The 22,060-nt window shown below is 39.9% G+C and overlaps 1 protein-coding gene across 1 annotated transcript in view; it reads right to left on the bottom strand.

The window, feature by feature from the left end:
* Nucleotides 1-22,060, bottom strand: part of EXOC4 (exocyst complex component 4) — a 755,478-nt gene that overhangs the window by 135,164 nt on the left and 598,254 nt on the right. Inside the window, exon 13 of the mRNA XM_070423919.1 lies at nucleotides 4,768-4,923. Within this exon, the coding sequence (XP_070280020.1) occupies nucleotides 4,768-4,923 (156 nt within the window). The remainder of the gene's footprint in view (nucleotides 1-4,767; nucleotides 4,924-22,060) is intronic.

Below are 22,060 nucleotides of genomic sequence, written 5' to 3'. Positions count from 1 at the left end.
TTTCTAAATAGAATACAAAATTTCCTATCCATTAAAAATAATACATTTGACTTATTAAAAATGTTAAAGTCTGTTTATTAAAAGACACCATTAAGAGAGTAAAAATGGGCCTGGCTGGTGTGGCTTAGTGGTTGAATGTAGAGCCAGGAGGTCATGGTTCAATTCCAGTCAGGGCACATGCCTGGGTTGCGGGCTCAAAACCTAGTAGGGGGCATACAGGATGCAGCCTATCAATGATTCTCTCTCATCATTGATGTTTCTCTCTCTCTCTCTCCCTCTCCCTTCCTCTCTGAAATTAATACAAATATATTAAAAAAAAGAGGGAGAAAGTAAAAATATAACTTATAAAGTAGAAGATGATATCTATCATAAAAAAGTTATATCCAGATATATAAAGAATTCCTACAAACCAGTACAGAAAAGACAACCTAATTTAAAATGAGTAACAAATATGTTGCAAAAAAGGATATTCAAATGGCCAGTAAATACAGAAAAATACATTAAAAGGTGCTCAACTTCCTTAGTCGTGAGAGAAATGCATATTAAACCAACATGAAAGACCTCTACAAACCTATTATAAGGTTAAATTTTAACAGATGGAAAATATCAAGTATAGATGGGATATGGAGCAACCGAAACTTTCATATACTGCTATGCAAACTCTTACCATCACTCTGGAAAGTGGTTTGGAAGTGTTACTAAAATTGAACATATGCATAGCCTATGACCCAGCAATTCTACTCCTATAAATAAACAATAGAAGCACTTATATATGGGGTTAACAAAAGACATAGAATATTCATGGCAGCACTATGCAAAAATAGTTCCAAACTAGAAACTACCCGGGTGCCCATAAGCAGTAGAATAAATGTTTGTGTAGGTATGTATATGTACACATATACATACCTACACAAACAAATAATAAAACCTAAAAACTGTGATGTATTCACACAATGGAATACCATATAGACTATAGAGTGATAAAAACTTATACAACATAACATGGATTAATCTCACCAACATAATGTGAAGCAAATGGAGCCAGTCATAAAAGGATATACAACTGCACCATTCCTTGTAGAGAGAATCCAAAAACAGACTGAAGTAATTTGTGTGTCTAGAAGTCAGATAACGACTATTGGAGAGACAAGTAGTAACCAGAGGAAACACGAAAAGGATCCTTGTCACTATCATTCTGTTTCTTGATCTAGGTACTGGTTACACAATAAAAAGGGTGAAAATGTACCAAGCTATGCCTTTGATATGTGCACACATATTCAAGAAAAAGTAAACCTTAGGTAATTTAAACAGATAAATGGAAACTCTAAGAAAGAATCAAAAGGAAATGCTGACAATCATACATAACATAAAAAAATGAAGAATGTCTTCTCTGGGCTGACCAAAAGACTGGGCATGACCAAGGAAAGAATCAGTGAGCTTGAATAATTGTCAATAGAAATTTCCAAATATGCAATCCAAAGAGAAAAAAAGAGTGAAAAGACAGTACAGACTATTCAAGAACTGTGAAAAAGTTACAAAAGTGTAATGTATGTGTAATGGAAATAACAGAAGGAGAATAAAGGAAACAATATGCAGAAGAAATATTGCAGCAATAATAACTACGAATTTTCCCAGACCAGTGACATACACCAAACCGCAGACCCAGGAAGCTCAGAGAACACCAAGCATGAAAATTCCAAAATATATACATCCAGGCATAAACTATTCAAATGGCACAAAATTAAAACAAAGAGAAAAACCCTCGAGGAAGTCAAAGGAAAAAAATCACTTTACCTATAGAAGAACAAGAAAAAAAATTACAGTGGACCTCTCTTCAAAAATTACGGAAGCAAGAAGAGTGAAGTGAAATATTTAAAGTATTAAAAGAAAAGAATCACCATCCAATGAATGCTATACTCAGTGAAATTATTCTTCAAGAGTGAGGGAAAGATAAAGTCTGTCTCTGACAGACAAAAATTGAGAGCATTTGTCACCAGGAGACCTGTCTTATAAGAAATGTTAAAAGAACTTCAGGGAAAAGGAAAATGATATAGGTTAGAAACTTGGATGTACATTAAGAAAGGAAGACCATGAGAGAAGAAAAACCTAAAGGAAAACATACCTGTTATTTCTCTTATTCTTAATTGATCAACAGGTAACAGTTTGTTCAAAATAATAACATTATATGCAGTGATTGTAGCTTATGGAAAAATGAAGGGAATGAGAGCAGAGCCATAAGGAATGGGAGGAAGGCTCTGGAATATTCTGTTATAAGGGCTTGCATTCCCCATGCAGTGGGATCGTGTTATTTGAAAGTGGACTCGGATTAGTTTAAATGTATCTTGAAAACTCTAGGACCACCACTAAAAACAGTAAAAAAATAAGTATAATTTATATGCTAACAGGGAAGAAAAAAATGGAATCCTACAAAATGCTCAATTAAAATCATAAGGGGAAAAAGCACAATCCATAAAATAAAAAAATCAATACATTTGAATTCAATTAAAATTAAAGACTTCTGCTCTACATAAGACATTGTGAAGGGAATTAAAGACAAGGCACAGACTGAGGGAAAATCTCTGCAAAACACATATCAATAATGGACTGGTATCTAAAATACACAAAGAACTCTTAAAACTAAAAAATAATAAAACACACAACCCAATTAAAAATGGGCAAAAGATCTAAACAGATATCTCAACATGTGTCAATACAAAAATTAAAACAATGAGATACCACAACATAACTATTAGAATACTAGAGGCTGGGTGCACAAAATTCATGCACTCGGAGTGGTCCTTCAGCTGGGCCTGCATCCTTTGCATTTCCATATTAGCCTTTTATTATAGGATACCAAATTCAAAACACCAAATGCCATTAAGGATGTGGAGCAATAGGAACTCTCATCCATTGCTGGTGGAAATGCAAAATGGTACAGCCACTTTGAAGATAGCTTGGCAGTTTTTTGTGAAACTAAACATACTCTTACCATATGATCTAGCATTGCATTCCTTGGTATTTACTCAAATGAATTAAAAATTTACACCCTCACAAAAACCTGCACATGAATGTTATCAATAGGTGAATGGATGAACAAACTATAGCATGTCCATACAATGAAATATTATTCAGAAATTTCAAAACAAAGAGTTATCAAGCTACAAAAAGACATGAAGAAAACTTTAATGCATATTGCTAAGCAAAATAAGCCAACCTGACAAGGCTACATACTATATGATTACAAATATATGACATTCTGTAAAAGGCAAAATGATGGAGATGGTAAAAAAAAAAAAAATCAGTGATTAACCAGGGTTTGGGGAGAGGAAAGCAGGGATGAATAGGAGGAGCAATGGAGAATTTTTAGGGCAGAAAAACTATCATTTTGAATGGCAGATACATTCATTAAACATTTGTCAAAACCCACAGAATGTATAACAAAAAGAATGGACCTTAATGTAAACTATAGACTTTAGTCAATAACAATATATCTATGTTAACAACTGTACCACATTCATGTTAAAAATAGAGAAAATTGGGGGATGAGTGAGGGGATATATGGGAAGTCCATGACTTTCAATAAAATTTTTTATGAACCTAAAATTGTTCCTCCTAAACTAAAGACTGTTCCTAGTTTTCTTATATCAAAGTAACTAGTTAACAGGTTTCTCTGAGATAATTTGAATAATAAGGAAGAAAAATATAGATAGGAAGACTTCAGGTTAAATTACTGGTGAATTTTGAGTATCATGATTTGAGAAAGTTTTAAATGGCCCTTTAGCATATTTTCATAATAAAATGATGGTAAAATATGGCACTACAGGATATGAATATGGTTAATGTTGTGAGCTGTAAAGACATATTTATCTATAGTTTTGAATTACATTCTGAGAAAGAGAAGAGCTCAGGGCAGTCTTATGATAAAATGAAAGTAAGGTACTGGCCATTCCTTCTTTTATTCCTTTTCTGGTCTTTGATTCTTTAAAGTGTTTTTATTTTATTTTTATTTGAACTATTTCTTTATTCACCTGGATAGGCAAAAGACAATAGGAATAAAATTAATTTTCATGTGACAACATATTACTTTCCCCTCTACTTTACAAACTAGGTGGGATGTTTCACTGTGGCAAACCCCGCCTGTGAAAATGAGTAGCTTCATCAAATTAGGCCCTAAGTAAAAAATTTAAATTGAACTTAGGTAAACACTGAGTGATAAAGTTGAAGGGGAGACATTACTTTTGTCAAAATAATCAGAAAGCAATAAGAGAAAATACAATGTATATGAACAGACGTGGGGAGCACATTCGTATTTCCAGAAAGTTTAACTAACGGTTCTCTGAGGTGAAGAACATGCTAAGAACAACTGTAATATGTGCTGTATGGGCAGGAACTTTTCTTATCAGCTGTCCGTCATATTTCCAGGTGTGGTGCTTAATAAGGTGAATACAGCTTTGCTGAATACGTGAATGAATGAATACACTATTTGTCCCCTAAGAGGGGAGAAGGACCTACAAATTGAAATATATTTTAACTCAATTTAGTAATGCTCCAAATTTGATTCATGTCACTCACTGCCTTCTAATGTTTTGAGCACAAGGCATAGTTGCATGAGAAGTCAGGTGTATTAGGATGAAAACAGACTTGACTAAGTTTGGTTAATTGCTGCTTGATATTTAAAATTGGCCAATATTTCACACAAGAAAGAATTAGCTAACCAGATGTTTTTCCTCCTCATGCTCAGTACAACTTAGAAAATAGACCTTTTACCTTATGAAATCTTCTTCATCTTCTCTCTTTGGCCTCAGCTGTTTGGGCTGAGCCATATTGATCCAGTTGGGTAGAGATTTCAAGAGTCTGCTGATATCATCATCTTTTGCCCAAGATGCACTGATGACAAGTTTTTCTTCCGACTGGACGATGCCCCTAAACACAAGGCAGAAAAGGGACACGTCAGCACATTGCTTCATATCTGGCTGGCACTTGTCATCGACCTCTGCTACACAGAAAAGATGCCTCACCCCTCTCTCTTACTAACATAATCCATTACCTGGGTTGGGGGCAGTGATACCATTAATAGGTCCTGTTACTGGGAACAACCATTTCTGGACTTTATTCTTAGATTCTTCATTGTGGAGTCATCTAAAAGGCTAAGAATGCTAACTAGCCCTCCTTTATGGTAGATTTTTTTTGGGGGGGTGTATTTCAACAAAGATGTTAAATAAGGTGGAGTAACCATATAGGAGAGTGCTATTAAATGACAACATAAACGGTACTGAAAGGTGACCGAGTGTTACAAAGGGTTGTCCTCTGGCTTCTTGGTTTAAACTACCAATTAGTTGTACATGAAGTCACTCTTTGAACTGTGGACACCCCTGCATTCAAAGCAAATGCACCATCACAGAGAAACCTCCGCCCTGATATCTAGCAGAAAGTCTCTGATTCTCTCCCTCTACAGTGGCCGTGACGAGTGGCCTGGAGGTGACAGGTTCAGGCCCTTTAACAGGGCCCGTGGGTTAGCCATTGACACTGCTCTTACCAGAACGTACCTGTAAAGTCATCTTAGACATTCAATTTCACCTTCATTAAAAAACTTCTCTTTCTATTCAACATTTCTGTCCCTATCGCTACTGTGAATGGTCTAAAATCTTCATCAGCAATTGTAGGGACAGAGTGACAATGACTTATGAAGGGAGTGCTGATTGGCTGGCTCCCTCTGAAGCTGACCAAGGCTCCAGGAAGCTCCCTCAGCCCAGGGAGGGACTTATTGTGGGATGAGTCACTTATTGGGGATGTCATGCAGTTCTCTCCATACAATATACATGTGGTGTACTAGTATATGCACGTATGTTCGATAAAACTTCCTTTACCCAAGAGGCAGTTTAATGTTTTAGGCAAAATAAGTTGAAGCTGAAACCCTTGACTCATGACAACGTGATCCCAGGTAACAGGGCCTCAGGGCTGCCTGAAAATGAGCTAGAATAACAAGAGAACCAAGGTTGATTTCTAGAATACTTCTCACCCTAAGTGAAAGTTTTCTAATAGTAGTATGGTTAGTGGTACAAAAACAAACTCTCAAATTACTCACAGTTACCTTCAATCCCCGTTTCTCCCCTATATTTTTACATAATTTCTGAAATATTTATGGATTAATCCCACAGCCTAACTTTTACACTTTTTATACTTGGGGGGCTGGGTGCAGTCTTAAGGAGTGGCATCACCTCACATTTATGGTACGCCACGCCAGATGGACCCGCCATGCTCTTAGGCATTCTTCTTACCTGTCTCTGATCGACTTCCTCTCCCATTTCCCTCAATGACTATTTTTTTAAGCCTGTACCCTTTATCTCCTCATTGCTTCCTCCCCCCGCCCCAGTCTTCCTATGTGACAGAGGAGGGGACCTAAGTACATACTTTCAAACACTCCACCTCTGATCCCCCACAGAAGTATATGCAAATCTGTTTCATTCTCATTCACCCCCAGTAATCTCTCTACCTAGGCTTTTGAGGATCATTTCTCCCCCGCTCCCCCACAATTATCCCCTCCTTTTCCTTATATCTAGTCCCTTCTTAACCATGGTTTAGCTTTCTGTGGTTTCAGTTACCCAGGGTCAACAGTGTTTTGAAAATATTAAAAATATTAAAAGAAAAATTCCAGAAATAAATAACTGATAAGTTCTGAGAAAGGTAATGAAATCCCATGGACCCCACCCAGGATGTGACTCCACCCTCTGTCCTGCGTCTCCATACCGTACACCCCCCACCCATTAGTCACTTAGCAGCCATCTCATTATCAGATTAACGGCCATGGCATCACAGTGCCTCTGTTCAAGGAACACTTATTTTACTTAATAAGGGCCCGAAGCACAGAAGTGATGTTGGCAATTCAGACATGCCAAAGACAAGCCATAAAGTACTCCCTTGAAGTGAAAAGGAAGTTCTCAATTTAGGAAGAAAAAAACTGCATGCCGAGGTTGCTAAGATTTCTGGTAAGAAGGAAGGTTCTACCCATAAAATTATGAAGAAAAATTCATGCCAGTTTTGCTGTCTCGCCTGAAACTGCAAAAGACACGGCCACCACAGTATATGATAAGTACTCAGTTAAGACTGAAAAGACATCAAATGTGTTAGTGGGAGAAATGAATGGAAAAAGTGTCCTGACTGAGAGCCATCAGCCAGGGTCCCCGAAACCATGACCCCGAGCCGTTCACTAAAAGTGAGGATGGTTCCACAGATGCAGGAAGAGGTCTGGACTGAAAATACAAAAAGTACTGATAGTATCACTACATTGTTCTATTGTATGATTGATCTATTGATTACTTATTGTTAATCTCTTATTGTGCCTAATTAATAAATTAAACTTTATCATAGGTATGCATATATAGGAAAAAACAGTACATACTGGGTTCAGCACTATATCCACTTTCAGAAATCTACTGGGGATCTTAAAACGTATCCCCCACAGATAAGAGGGGACTACTATCTATAATAATAAAAGTGTAATATGCTAATTAGACCAGACGTACTTCCTGACGAAGCTGGGGCTGTGAGGGAAGTGAGGGAAGCCCAGGTCCCGGGTGCCAGAGGGAAGCCGGTGCCAGCAGCCGGGGGAAGAAAGGCCTACTCTTTTTTTAAAAAAATAAACTTTATTGTTCAGATTATTACAGATGTTTCTCTTTATTCCCCCATAGCTCCCCTCCACTAGGTTCCTACCCCACCCCATGCCCTTACCCCCTGCCACTGTCTTCATTCATAGGTGTAAGATTTTTGTCCAATCTCTTCCTGCACCCTCACACCCTCTTCCCCCCAAGAATTGTCAGTCCACTCCTTTTTATGCCCCTGCTTCTATTATATTCACCAGTTTATTCTGTTCATCAGATTTTTTTATTGACTTAATTTTTAGATTCACTTGTTGATATGTATTTGTTGTCACTTGGTTGTTCATAATTTTTATTTTTACCTTTTTCTTCTTCTTCCTCTTCTTAAAGAATACCCTTTAGCATTTTATATAATCCTGGTTTGGTGGTGATGAACTCCTTTAGCTTTTTCTTGTCTGTGAAGCTCTTTATCTGACCTTCAATTCTACATGATAGCTTTGCTGGGTAGAGTAATCTTGGTTGTAGGTTCTTGCTATTCATCACTTTGAATATTTCTTGCTACTCCCTTCTGGCCTGCATGGTTTCTGTTGAGAAATCAGCTGACAGTCGTATGGGTGTTCCCTTGTAGGTAACTAACTGTTTTTCTCTTGCTGCTTTTAAGATTCTCTCTTTTTCTTTTGCCCTTGGCATTTTAATTATGATATGTCTTGGTGTGGTCCTCTTTGGATTCTTTTTATTTGGGGTTCTCTTTGCTTCCTGGACTTGTGAGTCTATTCCTTTCATCAGGTAGGGGAAGTTTTCTGTCATTATTTCTTCTAATAGGTTTTCAATATCTTGCTCTCTCTCTTCTTCTGGCATCCCCATAATTTGAATGTTGGTACATTTGAAGTTGTCCCAGAGACTCCTTACACTATCTTCATATTTTTGGAGACTTTTTTCTTTTTGCTTTTCTGGATGGGGTGTTTTTTGCTTCCTCGTATTTCAAATCGTTGACTTGATTCTTGAAATCCTATAGTCTGCTGTTGGATCTCTGTTTATTATTCTTTATTTCAGTCAGTGTATGCTTAATTTCTAACTGGTCCCTTTCCATTTTTTTGGCATTTTCATTAAGATCCTTAAAGGTCTTACTAAGTTCCTCAGAGGTCTCACTAAGTTTCTCAAAGGTTTGTAGAAGATTCTTGAGTAACCTTATAACTGTGGTTTTGAACTCTATAGCCAGTAGTTTGCTTTCCTCCATTTCTTCCATTTGTGACATGTTTCTTTGTCTCCACATTTTGGCTGCTTCCCTGTATTGATAGAGTGGCTTTGTGTGGTAGGTGTCCTATTGGGCCCAGTGGCTCAGCCTCCCCAATCACCTGAGATGGACACTCTTGGTGCACACCTTTGTGGGCTGGGTGCACAGTCTTGTTGTAGTTAAGCCTTGATTGCTGTTGGTAGCCCTGGGAGGAAATGACCTCCAGGGCAATTGACTGCGAGGACCCGCTTGTCTATAGCGAAAGAACTGCTGTGCTGTAGACACCCTTATGGGGTAGGACTTGCTTCAGTGGGGCTTTGGTGCTCACTGAGTCTGCCTCATGAGTGTGTCACTTATGGATGTGAGGAGTTGAAATCTGGTATCTGACCACTGGGTACACTGGCTCCTGGATCTCCAAGGAGGTGCAAAGTCAGCCACTGCATGAGTCCACCCAGCAGGAGCTACAGTGAGATCTGCAGATTTCTCCTCTTTGTTTGGGGTTTGGAAGTTTTGGAGCTCACTGACCCAGTTGCAGTTTGTTAGGTTAGGCTGCAAAAGGACAAGAGATTCATATGCAAAAGCTGCTGTGCACAGCTTGGGTGGGGTTGTAAATTGGGTGGGGCAGGGTCTCAGGGAATCACCAGGGTGGAGCAAATAGCGATGGCTGTCAGTCAGCCGTTTCCGCATCTCCGTGTCCCTGAGTCCTGCACCTCCACAGTAACAATGATCCCTGCGAGCAGCTCTGCAAGAAAGCCATCCTCGCTTTCCGACCCAATGCCAGACAATCCAGTTTCTCCCTGTAGGAGTCTGGGTCCCCAGAGTCTCGCTGGAAATGAGTTCAGAGCTGTCGGGAGCTTGTATCTCCCTTCCAATTGAAAAAAACAGTGTACCCAGTTGCCAGCCCGTTTCGCTCGCCTCCGTACCTCTGCTCTTGGTGCCTCTGCACCTCCTACCCAGTCTCAATGCGCTTTATTCTTTCCTTTTAGTTGTAGAACTTCCACTCAGCCAGCTTTCCCATGGTTCCATTTTTGTCTTTTAGTTATAGTTTTGGTGTGGTTGTGGGGGGCAGCATGTACAGGTGTATACCTTATGCTGCCATCTTGGTGCTCCCCAGGAAGGCCTACTCTTTCACTAATTTCGTGCATTGGGCCTTTAGTATCTATATGTTCTCCAACCCTCTATGTTATTATTATTAATTCTCACCTGAGGAAATGTTTAGATTTGTGAGAGAGAGGGAGGGCAGGAAAGAGAGAAAGAAAGAGAGGGAGCAAGAGAGAGAGAGAGAAACATCAATCGGTTGACTCCTGTATGCACCCGAACTGGGGTTTGAACCCTGAACCACAATATGTGCACTGACTCGGAACTGAACCTGCATTAAACCCAAAACCTTTTGGTTTGCGGGATGTCGCTCCAGCTGAGCCACTCAGCCAGGCCCTCTAGGTTATTTTTTCAAAGAGTGAGTGAATGAATGAATGAATGAATGAATCTCTTCGGTGATCCAGCCTTTCTCTCCAGTGAAGCTCCTCTCCCTCCTTCACAGATACTCATCACTTGAGTGAGCTTCACTTTATCACCTCCCTTTTTTTAATTCATGAACTCTCTAGGATGTGCTCTTTGATTTAACCCATTCATTGTTTTTGATAATTTTTCAATGAACATATTTTTCATTTCCATATTTGCTATTTAGCTCTTTCATAAATCCACTCAAAAATGCCCTGTTTTTGTATTATGGATTCTATTCCTCTGTCTCTTTAAATATTTAAAAGCAGCAATTTTAAAGCTCCTTTCACACGGCGCTATATTGTGTATGTCTTTGGATGTCAAATGTCCTGTTTGGTGCATTTTCCTTCCCTTCTCATGTGCTTTCCTAGTTTGTTCTGCAAGCTCTGCCTCAGTGGCACTTGCCTCCTGCAAGAATCCCACATGTGCCCTGAGTTTTGGAGATGTTACTATTAGGTGGTTTGCATTTGTCTCTTCTGGATCCTATGGGTTTCACTAGTTCTAAATAATTTTTTAAGGCTTTTTTTTTTTTTTTTTTTTTTTTACCTTATAAGTTTCTCTCCCCACACGAATAGTGCAATTTGCATGTGTCACAGAAATAGAATTCTGATTTCTTTTCATGGCCACCTTTTTTACTCCTAGGTGGGTGGCTCATTCCCAAGCCCAGAGTTCTCCTGGCTCCTTTTATGAATGAATGTCCCTCTATAACTTCTGCACAGATAAAACTGCCTGGCATGCAGGTGTTAAAATGTCAGCCCCTTTTGGTTCTTGATCTCTGATATGACCTGAAGTAAATTTAACATCTTGGAATCCTAACACTAATGTGACAGTGTTAGGAGGTGGGGCCTTAGATAAGTGATTGGGTCATGAGGGTGGTGCCCTCCTGAGTGGGATTAGTGCCCTCCTAAAAAATCCCAGACCATTCCATCATTTGAGGATGCAGTGAGAAGCCTGTGACTGGAAGAGGGTCCTCACAGTACTATGATCTTGGACTTCCAGCATCCAGATCTGTGAGAAATAAATTTCTGTAGTTTATAAGCCACCCAGTCTGTGGTATTTTGTTATAGCAGCTCTAAGAGACTCAGACAACCTCACTCCGTGGTCCTGATGCCTTCAGGGGCCACTCAACTGCAACATTAGCTAGTTGCTTTGGCTTTTTTGTTTCTCTTTCATTTGAGGCATCTGGAGAATTTGTTCTTCCTTTGAATGTGGATACGTACTAGAAAAAAAAATTGTAAGGTACATATTTTTATCTGGTCTTTCTATGAGCTGGCAGTAGGAAAAGAGCTTCCTAAATCTATCTACACCACATTTTTGGCTGAAGTCAAAATTCTGTCTTAAATCAACTACTGCCCTGTCTTCTAAGTCTCAGACCTGTATATCCAAAGGCTTACAGGAAAACTTCACTTGTAAGTTCTACCAGCATTTCAAATAAATATTATCTACCTCTTTCTCTCCCACTAAACATCTAATATACCTGTTTTTGTCAACAGTTCATCCATCCATCCTGCCATCCATAGTTACCACATCCTGCCAGTCCACCTCCTTAGAATCTTATGAATCTGCCATTTCCTGACCAGATTGGGTCATAATCGATGTGTAGACCCTCATCATTTCTCACTGAGACTTGGCAGTGACCTTGTAACTGGGTATCTTGCCTGGAGCTTCAAGACCATCAGTCCAACTTACAGCACTAGTCGCAAGAGTCATTTCTCTAAAATTGTTCAAATACAATCATCTTATCCTCCTTAGAATTCTTCACTGACTTCTAATTCTAAGACCAAGTGACACTTAGCAAGCCATGAACACCTACCTTTTCAGCTTCATCTCCTGCTACTGTTTCCTGCTCTGTCCCTGTTCATTACCCCAGACAAACCCTGGCCCAACCTGTGCTGCCTAAATACCCTACCCATGACAAGTATTGGAAAGTTTTTTGAATGTGATATACTATTTCCTGCTTCTGTGTATTATCTCTGCCCAGAGAGCTTCTCTTCATCTTCCTTACTTGCCTCTGCTGATCAGGATTACCTCGGCTCTTCCCTTAGGACAGCTGAGTCCTCTTCTTTGAGCCTCATCACCCTTATACCAGAGGCTTTCTATGGTGACTGCACCTTGGGATCATCTGGGCCACACCCAAGACCAAGTAAATGAGACTCTCAGAGGATGAGGCCTAGGCATCAGAATTTGTAAAGATTTCCCAGGTGATTCCAATGTAAAGTCAAGGGTGAGCACCACTCCCTTACACAGAACCTCCACTCTCACTGGTCCTATTACACTTCTTCACAATTTGTGATCCCATACCAAATGATGAGTTCTCTGAGGATAGAGTTGATTTCTTACTAGATTTTGTGCCTGTGGCACTTAGCACAATACCTGGTATTGGGAAAGTGTATAAGAACTGAACTGGAGATAAAAATAGCCCTCTTCAGTTTTAGGAGTCTAGACAACACATTGAACTAAAACCAATTTCGTGGTTTTCCTTTAGCCCTTCTCTGCACTAAATGACTTGGGTGAGCTATCAAGCCACTGGCATTTGACCAAATCATAGATGGCTCTGCCTGGCTCTCACCATACCTCCCTGAATTCAATACAAATCAGACTAATGAATACAGGTGTACCCCCCCCGACCCCCCCAAAAAAATCCAACATAAAAAAATCCTGACTCAAAAAACAAATGAGCCAATGAGTGATTGTTGACAAGCCTTCCCTTCTACCACTTATTTTCACGTGGCAATTATTGGAAAGTCTCCTCCAAGTCTCACTTTCTCTGTGAAGAATTTGTTGATTGTGTCAGCAGCTTTCAGTAATCTCTCCCTTTGGAAAGCAATCGAACAAAAAACCCTCCTTTTATACTTATCACCTACAACTTCACCATTAGAACTTTGCCCCATAGGATGGGCTGGGCAAACAATGGCCTGTCAGTCAAATTTGCCCCATCAGCTGACTTTGTATATCCTGTAAGCTATAAACAATATTGATATTTTAAAATTTTTAAAAAAATCAAAAGAAGAAAATTACATAAAATTTAAATTTCAGTGTCTATATCTAGAAAGAACTTTGGTTGGGTGGCTCACTTCCTCTTAAACCCACACCATAGGTCAAATTCTGTTGCATAGAATTAGAAGCCCAAACCTAACTCTGTATTCCAGCCTCTAAATCTTTGAGCCCATCCTTTCTGGCCCACTTCAGCCCTGGGAGTCAGTAAACAGTTTGGGTCTATAGGTGTGAGATGGTATTGCACATTTTGGGGACTTGGAATTTTTCACTTAACACTAGCTGGAATGAAAAAATTAGCTTAGTGGGAACTATGTTAAAGGCACTCACATTATTTACTTACATATTTTTTGGAAGACTGTGGAAGAATTCAATAATTCACGTACTTTATTGCTGCCTTCAGTAATATTCATTGATCCTGTCTTATTAAAAAATGTAATCCAAATTAACTAACATACTACCTATATAGTGCCCTCAACAATATATTATTAATTCATACTGGAATGAACATCAATTTCAAATGCAATTCCCAATATTCCAATTTAAAATACTGGCATTGATTAGCAACATACAATTACCCTAAAGAAAATTTTTCATTCAAATGGCAAGTTCCCATTTGACCAATTGCATTTACTGGTTTATACTTTTGTGCTAAACTAGATTGTGTGGGCTACAAAATTCCGGGACATATCCAAATAGCCTCAAAAAAAGTAGAGCTAAATCTAACAATTATTCCACAAGAAGAGTAGGGTTAATTACCACTACCAGAACCATAATCTACTAATTAATTCACAGCTCAATGGGCCACAGACAGAGCCATCTGTGTAACTATTTGTACCTTCTCCCAGGAGGAAGAGGAAAATAGGCATACCTCTTGGAACAGGTGATAAGGCTGCCATGAGAGGGTCCACCCTCCAGACACAGCCGAGTAAATTTCATTCGGAAAACATCTGTTGGTGCCGACTGGCTCTGATGCGCATTGCGTCCTCTCTGGAACAGTTGGGACGTGCAAGTGTGTGCCTGGTCCCCGGACACAGCTGGGGTGCTGAGTCTTTCATTAAGTACACAACCAGGGGCAGGTGGGGCTAATTGGATTCAACTGTTTCCAGGGCATGATGTTTACTTTCAGACACTTCAAAAACTAGGAGCCAAGCTAGACAAATGAACCCTGGGCAAAGTTGGTCCAAATGAAGCTGCTGTTGCGGATTTTCGAGTGTGAATGATGACCTGCAGCAGGCTCAATGCAGCGCAATGTCCAGCAACACAGTCGTAATGACAACGAGAGAGAAACAAAATTAAGAGCCGGCACTATGCTGCTGATTAAAACAAAACAGGACAAAATAAACGCAAATTCAAAACCAAAATATCCCTTAAGGTAAGACGGAGCAGAATAAACAGGAAAAGAGCAGAGAAACATCAAGTTATCTTTTATATCACGCTCAATGCTCATTGGAGAGCCTTATGGTAGTATGTGTTTCTACTCAATAATCCCAACTTAGGGAACGTCTGATAACTCTGGAGATGGCTCCTGGAAAACAGAGGCAAACTGGAAGGCACCTGGCATGGAGCTGGTGGCAGGTTTCCCTGGCATGTGCCCTCGGCTTTTTTGAAGTTCAAAGTTAGTTTGTTGGCAAAGGTAGCAAGGCGACCGAGCTAAGCTCTCACTCCTGCAGGACCTGGCCTGTGGCTACACAGGAAACTCGAAGGGCTTCACGAGCCATCACAGCCCTGGTGTCTAGTCTCTGCTACAGCACGATGAGGCCACCACCTTCTTCACACACCACAGGGAGGAGGTCGTCTTTCTCAGCAAACCTATGATGTCCTCCTTTACTGAATATGGGAAGTTTTCAGAGCTCCCTTTTCTTCACCTTCCTACCCAACCACACTGCCAACCCTAGGCATTTGGATTTCTTGACCTTCTCCCCAGCCATCACGATGGACATGCTACCCCACTGCCTGCTCATCCTACCCAGTCTGCCAGGAATTTCCTCATTCATTCAACAAGCAGACTGAGGGCCAACAAGGCGTGCAGGCCTGGGCCACACCTGGGTTCTGCCATCAGCTACTGTTAGCTTTGCGTTCTCGGTCCTCCATGAAGAAGTGGTAAAAGGTGGGCCCTGAGGATGGACCTTTCCCTAACAGAACATGGGAACATGCTGTGTCTTCTATCAGTTAAGACTCTAAGATTAGAAGATGCTTTATTTGTATCCTCCACCAGGCCGGACGCAATGCAGAAAGGCCAAACAAAATCTTGACTAATGAACACATGGTAAGTTGGAACAGACAGAAACTTCAAAAAACTGTGACTTTCAATTTTTAAATGACTATTTTGAGACAAACGCTGCTGGCTGTGCCTCAGGACAACGGGCAGCAAAGGGGGAGAAGCGCTCAGCTTGGGACAGGCTGACTAATGGACCAACTGCCTGATGCTAACAGCGCAGAAGACAACTCGCAGATGAGTGTTCCTTAAGCCCCAAGGGGTGTGGCTAATTAAGGGAAAGACTTGTGGGTCCTCTTTTCCCTTTTAGGAAACCTCTCTTTCTCCAGAGCATGTAGCATGGTATCATTACATATACAGGCTTTCTCTCCAGGGTGAGGTGCTCATGGAAAGGTGAGCTGTTTCTGACTTCCCCGACCTCTAAATGCCAGTGGATGCCCAGGTTCTTATAGTAAACTTGGTGAACTTGGAAAGCCAGCCAGCTCTCAGCAGAGGGCATTGTAAGCCTATGGATGTGATCATTTCTGTAAGAGTTATCTGCTTCGAAAGAATCCGACTGCAATGTTCCCAGCTCCCTTCCTCCTTCCCAGTGTTATATCATTTTGGATCATTTGAATTGTATATGGCTTGCTATTTAAGTCAGTCATTTGCTGGCAGCCAAACTAGAACATTTCCTGTTTTTCCTCTCACTGTAATCAGGATTTGGCTGTCCAAATTAGGACTGCCCTAATTACTCCTCAGCAGGTGCCAATCTGGGGGAGGGCAATGCATGGGGACAGGAAGTAAGGACACTGCGTCTTCAGACTCATACGGTAAGAAAACACTTTCCCACTGGTGTGAAAACCTGATTAAGGAAGAGACAACAGGCTGTGCGCGTATGTGTGTGCACACAGTTGTATAACAACCATATACATAATATTCTATTTCTTCCCTTCAAAGCTTCACAGAGTTACTCTTACCAGCCCCGAGATAATTCATCCTAGGCTGTAATTCAGCAACTGTGGGAGATCACTGCAGATATTACCCTGTATATGGGATGGTCTCTTAGTGGCACCATTCCAGAGAATCTGGCCAAGAAGGTCACCAAAGTGTCATACTAGCCTCCCAGGGGAAGGAATCAACAGACTCTTGATGGCCACAATATATCAAGAACCAAAAGCCATGGCCACAATCCTGGAAGGAGTATATACCAGAGATACAGTTGCGCTGTATGGACCAAATGTTGATATAGAAATGACAGAGAATTATCTCAATTCCTGTAAGAAGGACATACCATGGTGAACAACACCACCCATGTTCCTGCCTCAAGCCAATCACTGGACTTACTCACTACATCCACCCTACTCACTACATCCCACCCTACCCATCGCCAAAGCATTAGTTCTTCAATTCACCCTTTGTCTCCTACATCAATAATTTCCCCTTTTCTCTAAGCAGTTTCTTCAAATACAAACACTCAATTCTTTCTCGTAAATAAAATAGCACACAAAATGACAAAAAAAACAGTCATGTTCATAGAAGAAAAGAAGGTAAATTACAGAAATTGGGAGAGTTTAGAATTATAGGCAAAATTCTAGAGCAGACTATTAAACATAGTGTGTGAACAGGAGGAAGCGGCACTCAGTTGGTGCCAGGAAGACCTCACAATGAGTGAGTCACATGACTTTGTTCCTTTCCTAACTGGGTAATTTCATTGACTTGAATGAATAAATTGTATATATGGCTCAAGGTCAAGAAACCTTATATCCAAGGGTAATTTGTAGTCTGTCCAAGATGAGAGTTCTTAACATAGGTCTGGCAGGACAGGGAGCAGTGGGTCCCAAAGTGAAGGGATGGGAGGGTTCCTGCTCAAACACCATTGCTAGCTTATTCCTGCCCATCTTAGGGAGACACGAGGGAAGATTAGCTACATTAAAAGGATTGGGACTTGGAGATGACCAGCAAGAAATCTAACCTCTCTTATAGGGCAGATAATAAAATATAGGGCAGTACTGTCATCAATGGTAGTCATTATCAAAATAGCAGCTAATCATTTTGGGGGAACTTAATATTTTGCTGAAAACAATTCTAAAAAATTGACATTTTCAAAACTACCCCATTAACTCCTTTTGGCAGATGAGAAAATTAAGGCACAGAGGGGCTGAGTAAATTGTTCAAGGTCATACAACTAAAAGGTAAAAAAGCTGGTATTCAAATTTAGGCTCCAGAGCCTCCTTCTGAGCTTACCCATGAGCTCCTGGAGTACTGAGTGATATGTGGATATGGATCTCAAAGGAAGTCTCGAGAGATACGGCCCCAAATTCTTAATTTAGCCCTGTCCTATTGAACATTTTTAAAAACGATATATAAAGAAACCAGAAGATTGCTTATAAAATCAAGATTGACATGAAATTTGGAGGAATAGCTAAGATTTTTCTGATGACAGAATGAGAATTCAAAAATATCTCAATAGATTAAAATGATGAGCTAACAGTAACATTAAATTTAATGGGTAAATGTGAGATCTTGAATTTGAGGTAAAAAAAAAAAATCCCTACAAATACAGCATAAAAAAAATAAGGCTAATTTCAACTATTTCTTCTTACATCAGTTCCTACCCCCTCCAGCCAAGCAGTGGCCATGTCCCACAAATTTACTTCCTTAATGATTCTTGAACTCTCTGTCCCTACCCGGCCTCTCCTCTGATTCGAGCACTCACTGCCCCTCTTCTACCTCCACACACTTGCTGTCCGATCCATCCTATACAAAGCTCAGGAGGATCTCCCTAAAGCACCTGGTACTCCCCGTTCACTCACCTTCACCAGCTCCCACCTCATTTAGGTCAAGTTCCTGGCACTCAAGATCCTCCACCATTTTGGCTCCGCCTTCCTTTCCAAAGCTCCAAATTCATCATTTGTTCTTCCTGTTTTTGCTCTTCCCCACCTCCTTGACATCTCTCTGGTTCCTTCAGCTCCATAAGCCTAAGTCATGTCTAAACCTTCCGTTTCCTTCACAAGGCCTCCTTCATGTCCTCCCCCCAGCCTTTCTTGTCCTCCTCAGGTAATTTCTTCCCCCTGGAACATCCTATTGTATTTTCTGTATAAGCTAATGCTGTGGATATACACATGTCCCCTTTCTTTGTCCCCTATTTCCCTTTTTATTCTCTATCAAGAGTGTAAGCTCATTAAAGGTATAATCTGTGACTGATTGACTCTGCTGTCCCCATACACTCAAACGTGTCTTGGGTCTGGTAAACGCTCAATCAGTAGCTGACAAATGCAATGACAGGATGTAAGAAGAAGCACTGTGTCCAGCACTGGGGGAGGTGATGGTGCTGCTGAAGTACAAAGAGGACACCTGGATGCTAGGCTCAGTGTGGAGTTCTTTATAAGCCAGGCAAGCCAGGCTAGTGGGCAAGAGAGAAAGAAGACTGGGATGGTTTATGAGAAACCGAGAATGTTCAGTCTGGGGTAAGGGCGGGGGCAAGAAGACAATATGGACCCTGATAGCCAACCTCACACATATAAAGGGTTTTCATGTATATGGATTAAACTAATTAGGAATTACTCTAGGAAAAAGGTCTATGCACAATGGATAGGGGGACATCATTTCAAAACAAGAAGTTGCTCAAAAGGACCAGCTTGCTTTGTGGATGTAGAGAGCTTCCCATCACGTGACATACTGAGAGGCAGGATCATAAATGATGAGGAAAAGATCTACAGCCAGTAAGATGCCAATCTGTATGAAGTTAAAAAAAAACTTCTTTCTAAATCACAAGAACAGCCCTAGCCAGTTTGGCTCAGTGGATAGAGTGTCAGCTTATAGACTGAAGGGTCCTGGGTTCAATTCCGGTCAAGGGCACATGCCCGGATTGAGGGCTCGATCCCCAGTAGGGAGCGTGCAGGAGGCAACTGATCAATGATTCTCTCTCATCATTTATGTTTCTATCTTTCTCTCCCTCTCCCTTCCTCTCTGAAATGTAGTGAGATCCTCAAGAAATCTAATGAGACCCTCGATGTTGTGATAAAGGACCAACTAGAAATTAAGCATACACTGACTGAAATAAAGAATATTATACAGACTCCCAACAGCAGACCAGAGGGTCGCAAGGATCAAGTCAAAGATTTGAAATACGAAGAAGCAAAAAACACCCAACTGGAAAAGCAAAATGAAAAAAGAATCCGAAAATATGAAGATAGTGTAAGGAGCCTCTGGGACAGCTTCAAGCGTGCCAACATCCGAATTATAGGGGTGCCAGAAGATGAGAGAGAGCAAGATATTGAAAACCTATTTGAAGAAATAATGACAGAAAACTTCCCCTACCCGATGAAAGGAATAGACTTCCAAGTTCAGGAAGCGCAGAGAACCCCAAACAAAAGGAATCCAAAGAGGACCACACCAAGACACATCATAATTAAAATGCCAAGAGCAAAAGACAAAGAGAGAATCCTAAAAGCAGCAAGAGAAAGAAAATCAGTTACCTACAAGGGAGTACTCATACGACTGTCAGCTGATTTCTCAACAGAAACTTTGCAGGCCAGAAGGGAATGGCAAGAAATATTCAAAGTGCTGAATACCAAGAACCTACAACCAAGACTACTTTATCCAGCAAAGCTATCATTCAGAAGTGAAGGCCAGATAAAGAGCTTCACAGATAAGAAAAAGCTAAAGGAGTTCATCACCACCAAACCAGTATTATATGAAATGCTGAAAGGTATCCTGTAAGAAGAGGAAGAAGAAGAAATAGGTAAAGATACAAATTGTGAACAACAAACATGCATCTATCAAGAAGTGAATCTAAAAATCAAGTGAATAAATAATCTGATGAACTGGTGATTGTAATAGAATCAGGGACATAGAAAGGGAATGGACTGACTATTCTTGGGGGTGGGGGAGAAAGGGGCGTGGGGGTGAGTGAAGAGATTAGACAACAATCGTGCACCTATGGATGAGGACAGTGGGTGGGGAGTGAGGGCAGAGGGTGGGATTGGAACTGGGTGGAGGGGAGTTATGGTGGGAAAAAAGAGTAACTAATGTAATAATCTGAACAATAAAGATTTAATAAAAAAAAATAATAATAAAAAAACAAATCACAAGAACAACAATAATATAATTGGTGATCAACGGTGTTTAGATTCTAGAATCAACTTTACCTTATCTTGGTCAGGTTATGTAACTTCTCCATTATAATTAATATTCATCAGCATTATTATTTGTTAGAATTATTGGTTGGCCATAATGAAGTATAAGCAAAAAAAGGATATGATTTGCTTTTGTAAAAAAAAACCTTAAAATTCAATGGAGGTTAAAGACAAACTTAACAGTAAACTTAAAACAATTTTATTAAAATGCAACCAATTTTAAAGGTTTTTTTTAATATTTTGTTTTAATATTTAAAATATGCTATTTGAGTCTCATTTGGTTGATGTGACGTTGGTACAATCACTTTGGAGGTGGGTTTTTGTAAAGCTGAAAATATAACTCTGTGGCCCAGAAATTCCAATCAGAGAGAACTAACGATGAGCAGTGGCTTTTAAAATTTGTATTTGTGTACCAGTTAAAGGAATTTTGAAAAATGATATTCTCCTCCCCACATTTAAAAATTGATATTTAGTATCTTTCAGTATGAACTTAAATGGTAGCAAAGAATATACTTTGTTTAATATTATAAATAGTGACACTTTAAAAGCACTATTTTAAGTGTACCCAGTGGAATCTCAACACCACAGGGATTTGATATCCACCATTATACACATTAAATATATTCGAATAAGGTCCTCTCTGACAGTTGGTATTGTTCACTTTTCTCTTGGAATTATTATTTCTATTTTAGTTCCTCACTGAATTTCATCCATTAGAAATATATATTTATGCTTGAGAGTATCTTATTGATTACTCTATTGTAGTGTTCTGCCAAAAACTGCACAAATTAAAATCTAAGATACATTAAAATTTTCTGTTACCACAAGACTAAATTTTAACATTTTTGTTTGAATTGCCATTATTATTATTTAGTACACAATAATTATTATTTAGTACACAATTGATTATAGCATAATTACTGATTACATGTATATTTTAAAGGCAAATATGTTATAATTTTATGAATCACTTTTAAACAAATAAAGTAAAATATCATTGGAAGCGCATCTCTCAGTGAGGTGGTTGATGTTCTGTGGATAAACAATACTTACTGCTGGAAGGTGGTAAAGTATTAATCTAAGTTGTATACTCTTCAGCCAGATTCATCTTTCTGACCACTGCTTCCCGGCTCACTTATAATGACTCCTTATCATCTACTATGCAACATCTAAATGTTCAAGTCTTGCCCTGACTGGTTTGGCTCAGTGGATAGAGCGTTGGCCTGCGGACTGAAGGGTCCCAGGTTCGATTCCGGTCAAGGGCATGTACCTTGGTTGTGGGCACATCCCCAAAAGGGGGGATGCAGGAGGCAGCTGACTGATGTTTCTCTCTCATTGATGTTTCTAACTCTCTATCCTTCTCCCTTCCTCTCTGTAAAAAATCAATAAAATATATAAA

The sequence above is a fragment of the Myotis yumanensis genome, unplaced genomic scaffold (genome assembly GCF_028538775.1).
Source record: "Myotis yumanensis isolate MYYU_CA2020_CCGP unplaced genomic scaffold, mMyoYum1.0.hap1 SCAF_9, whole genome shotgun sequence".
Taxonomy (NCBI): Eukaryota; Metazoa; Chordata; class Mammalia; order Chiroptera; family Vespertilionidae; genus Myotis; species Myotis yumanensis.
The sequence above is the reverse complement of the archived record's forward strand: the minus strand, read 5'-3'. Positions and strand labels throughout refer to the sequence as shown.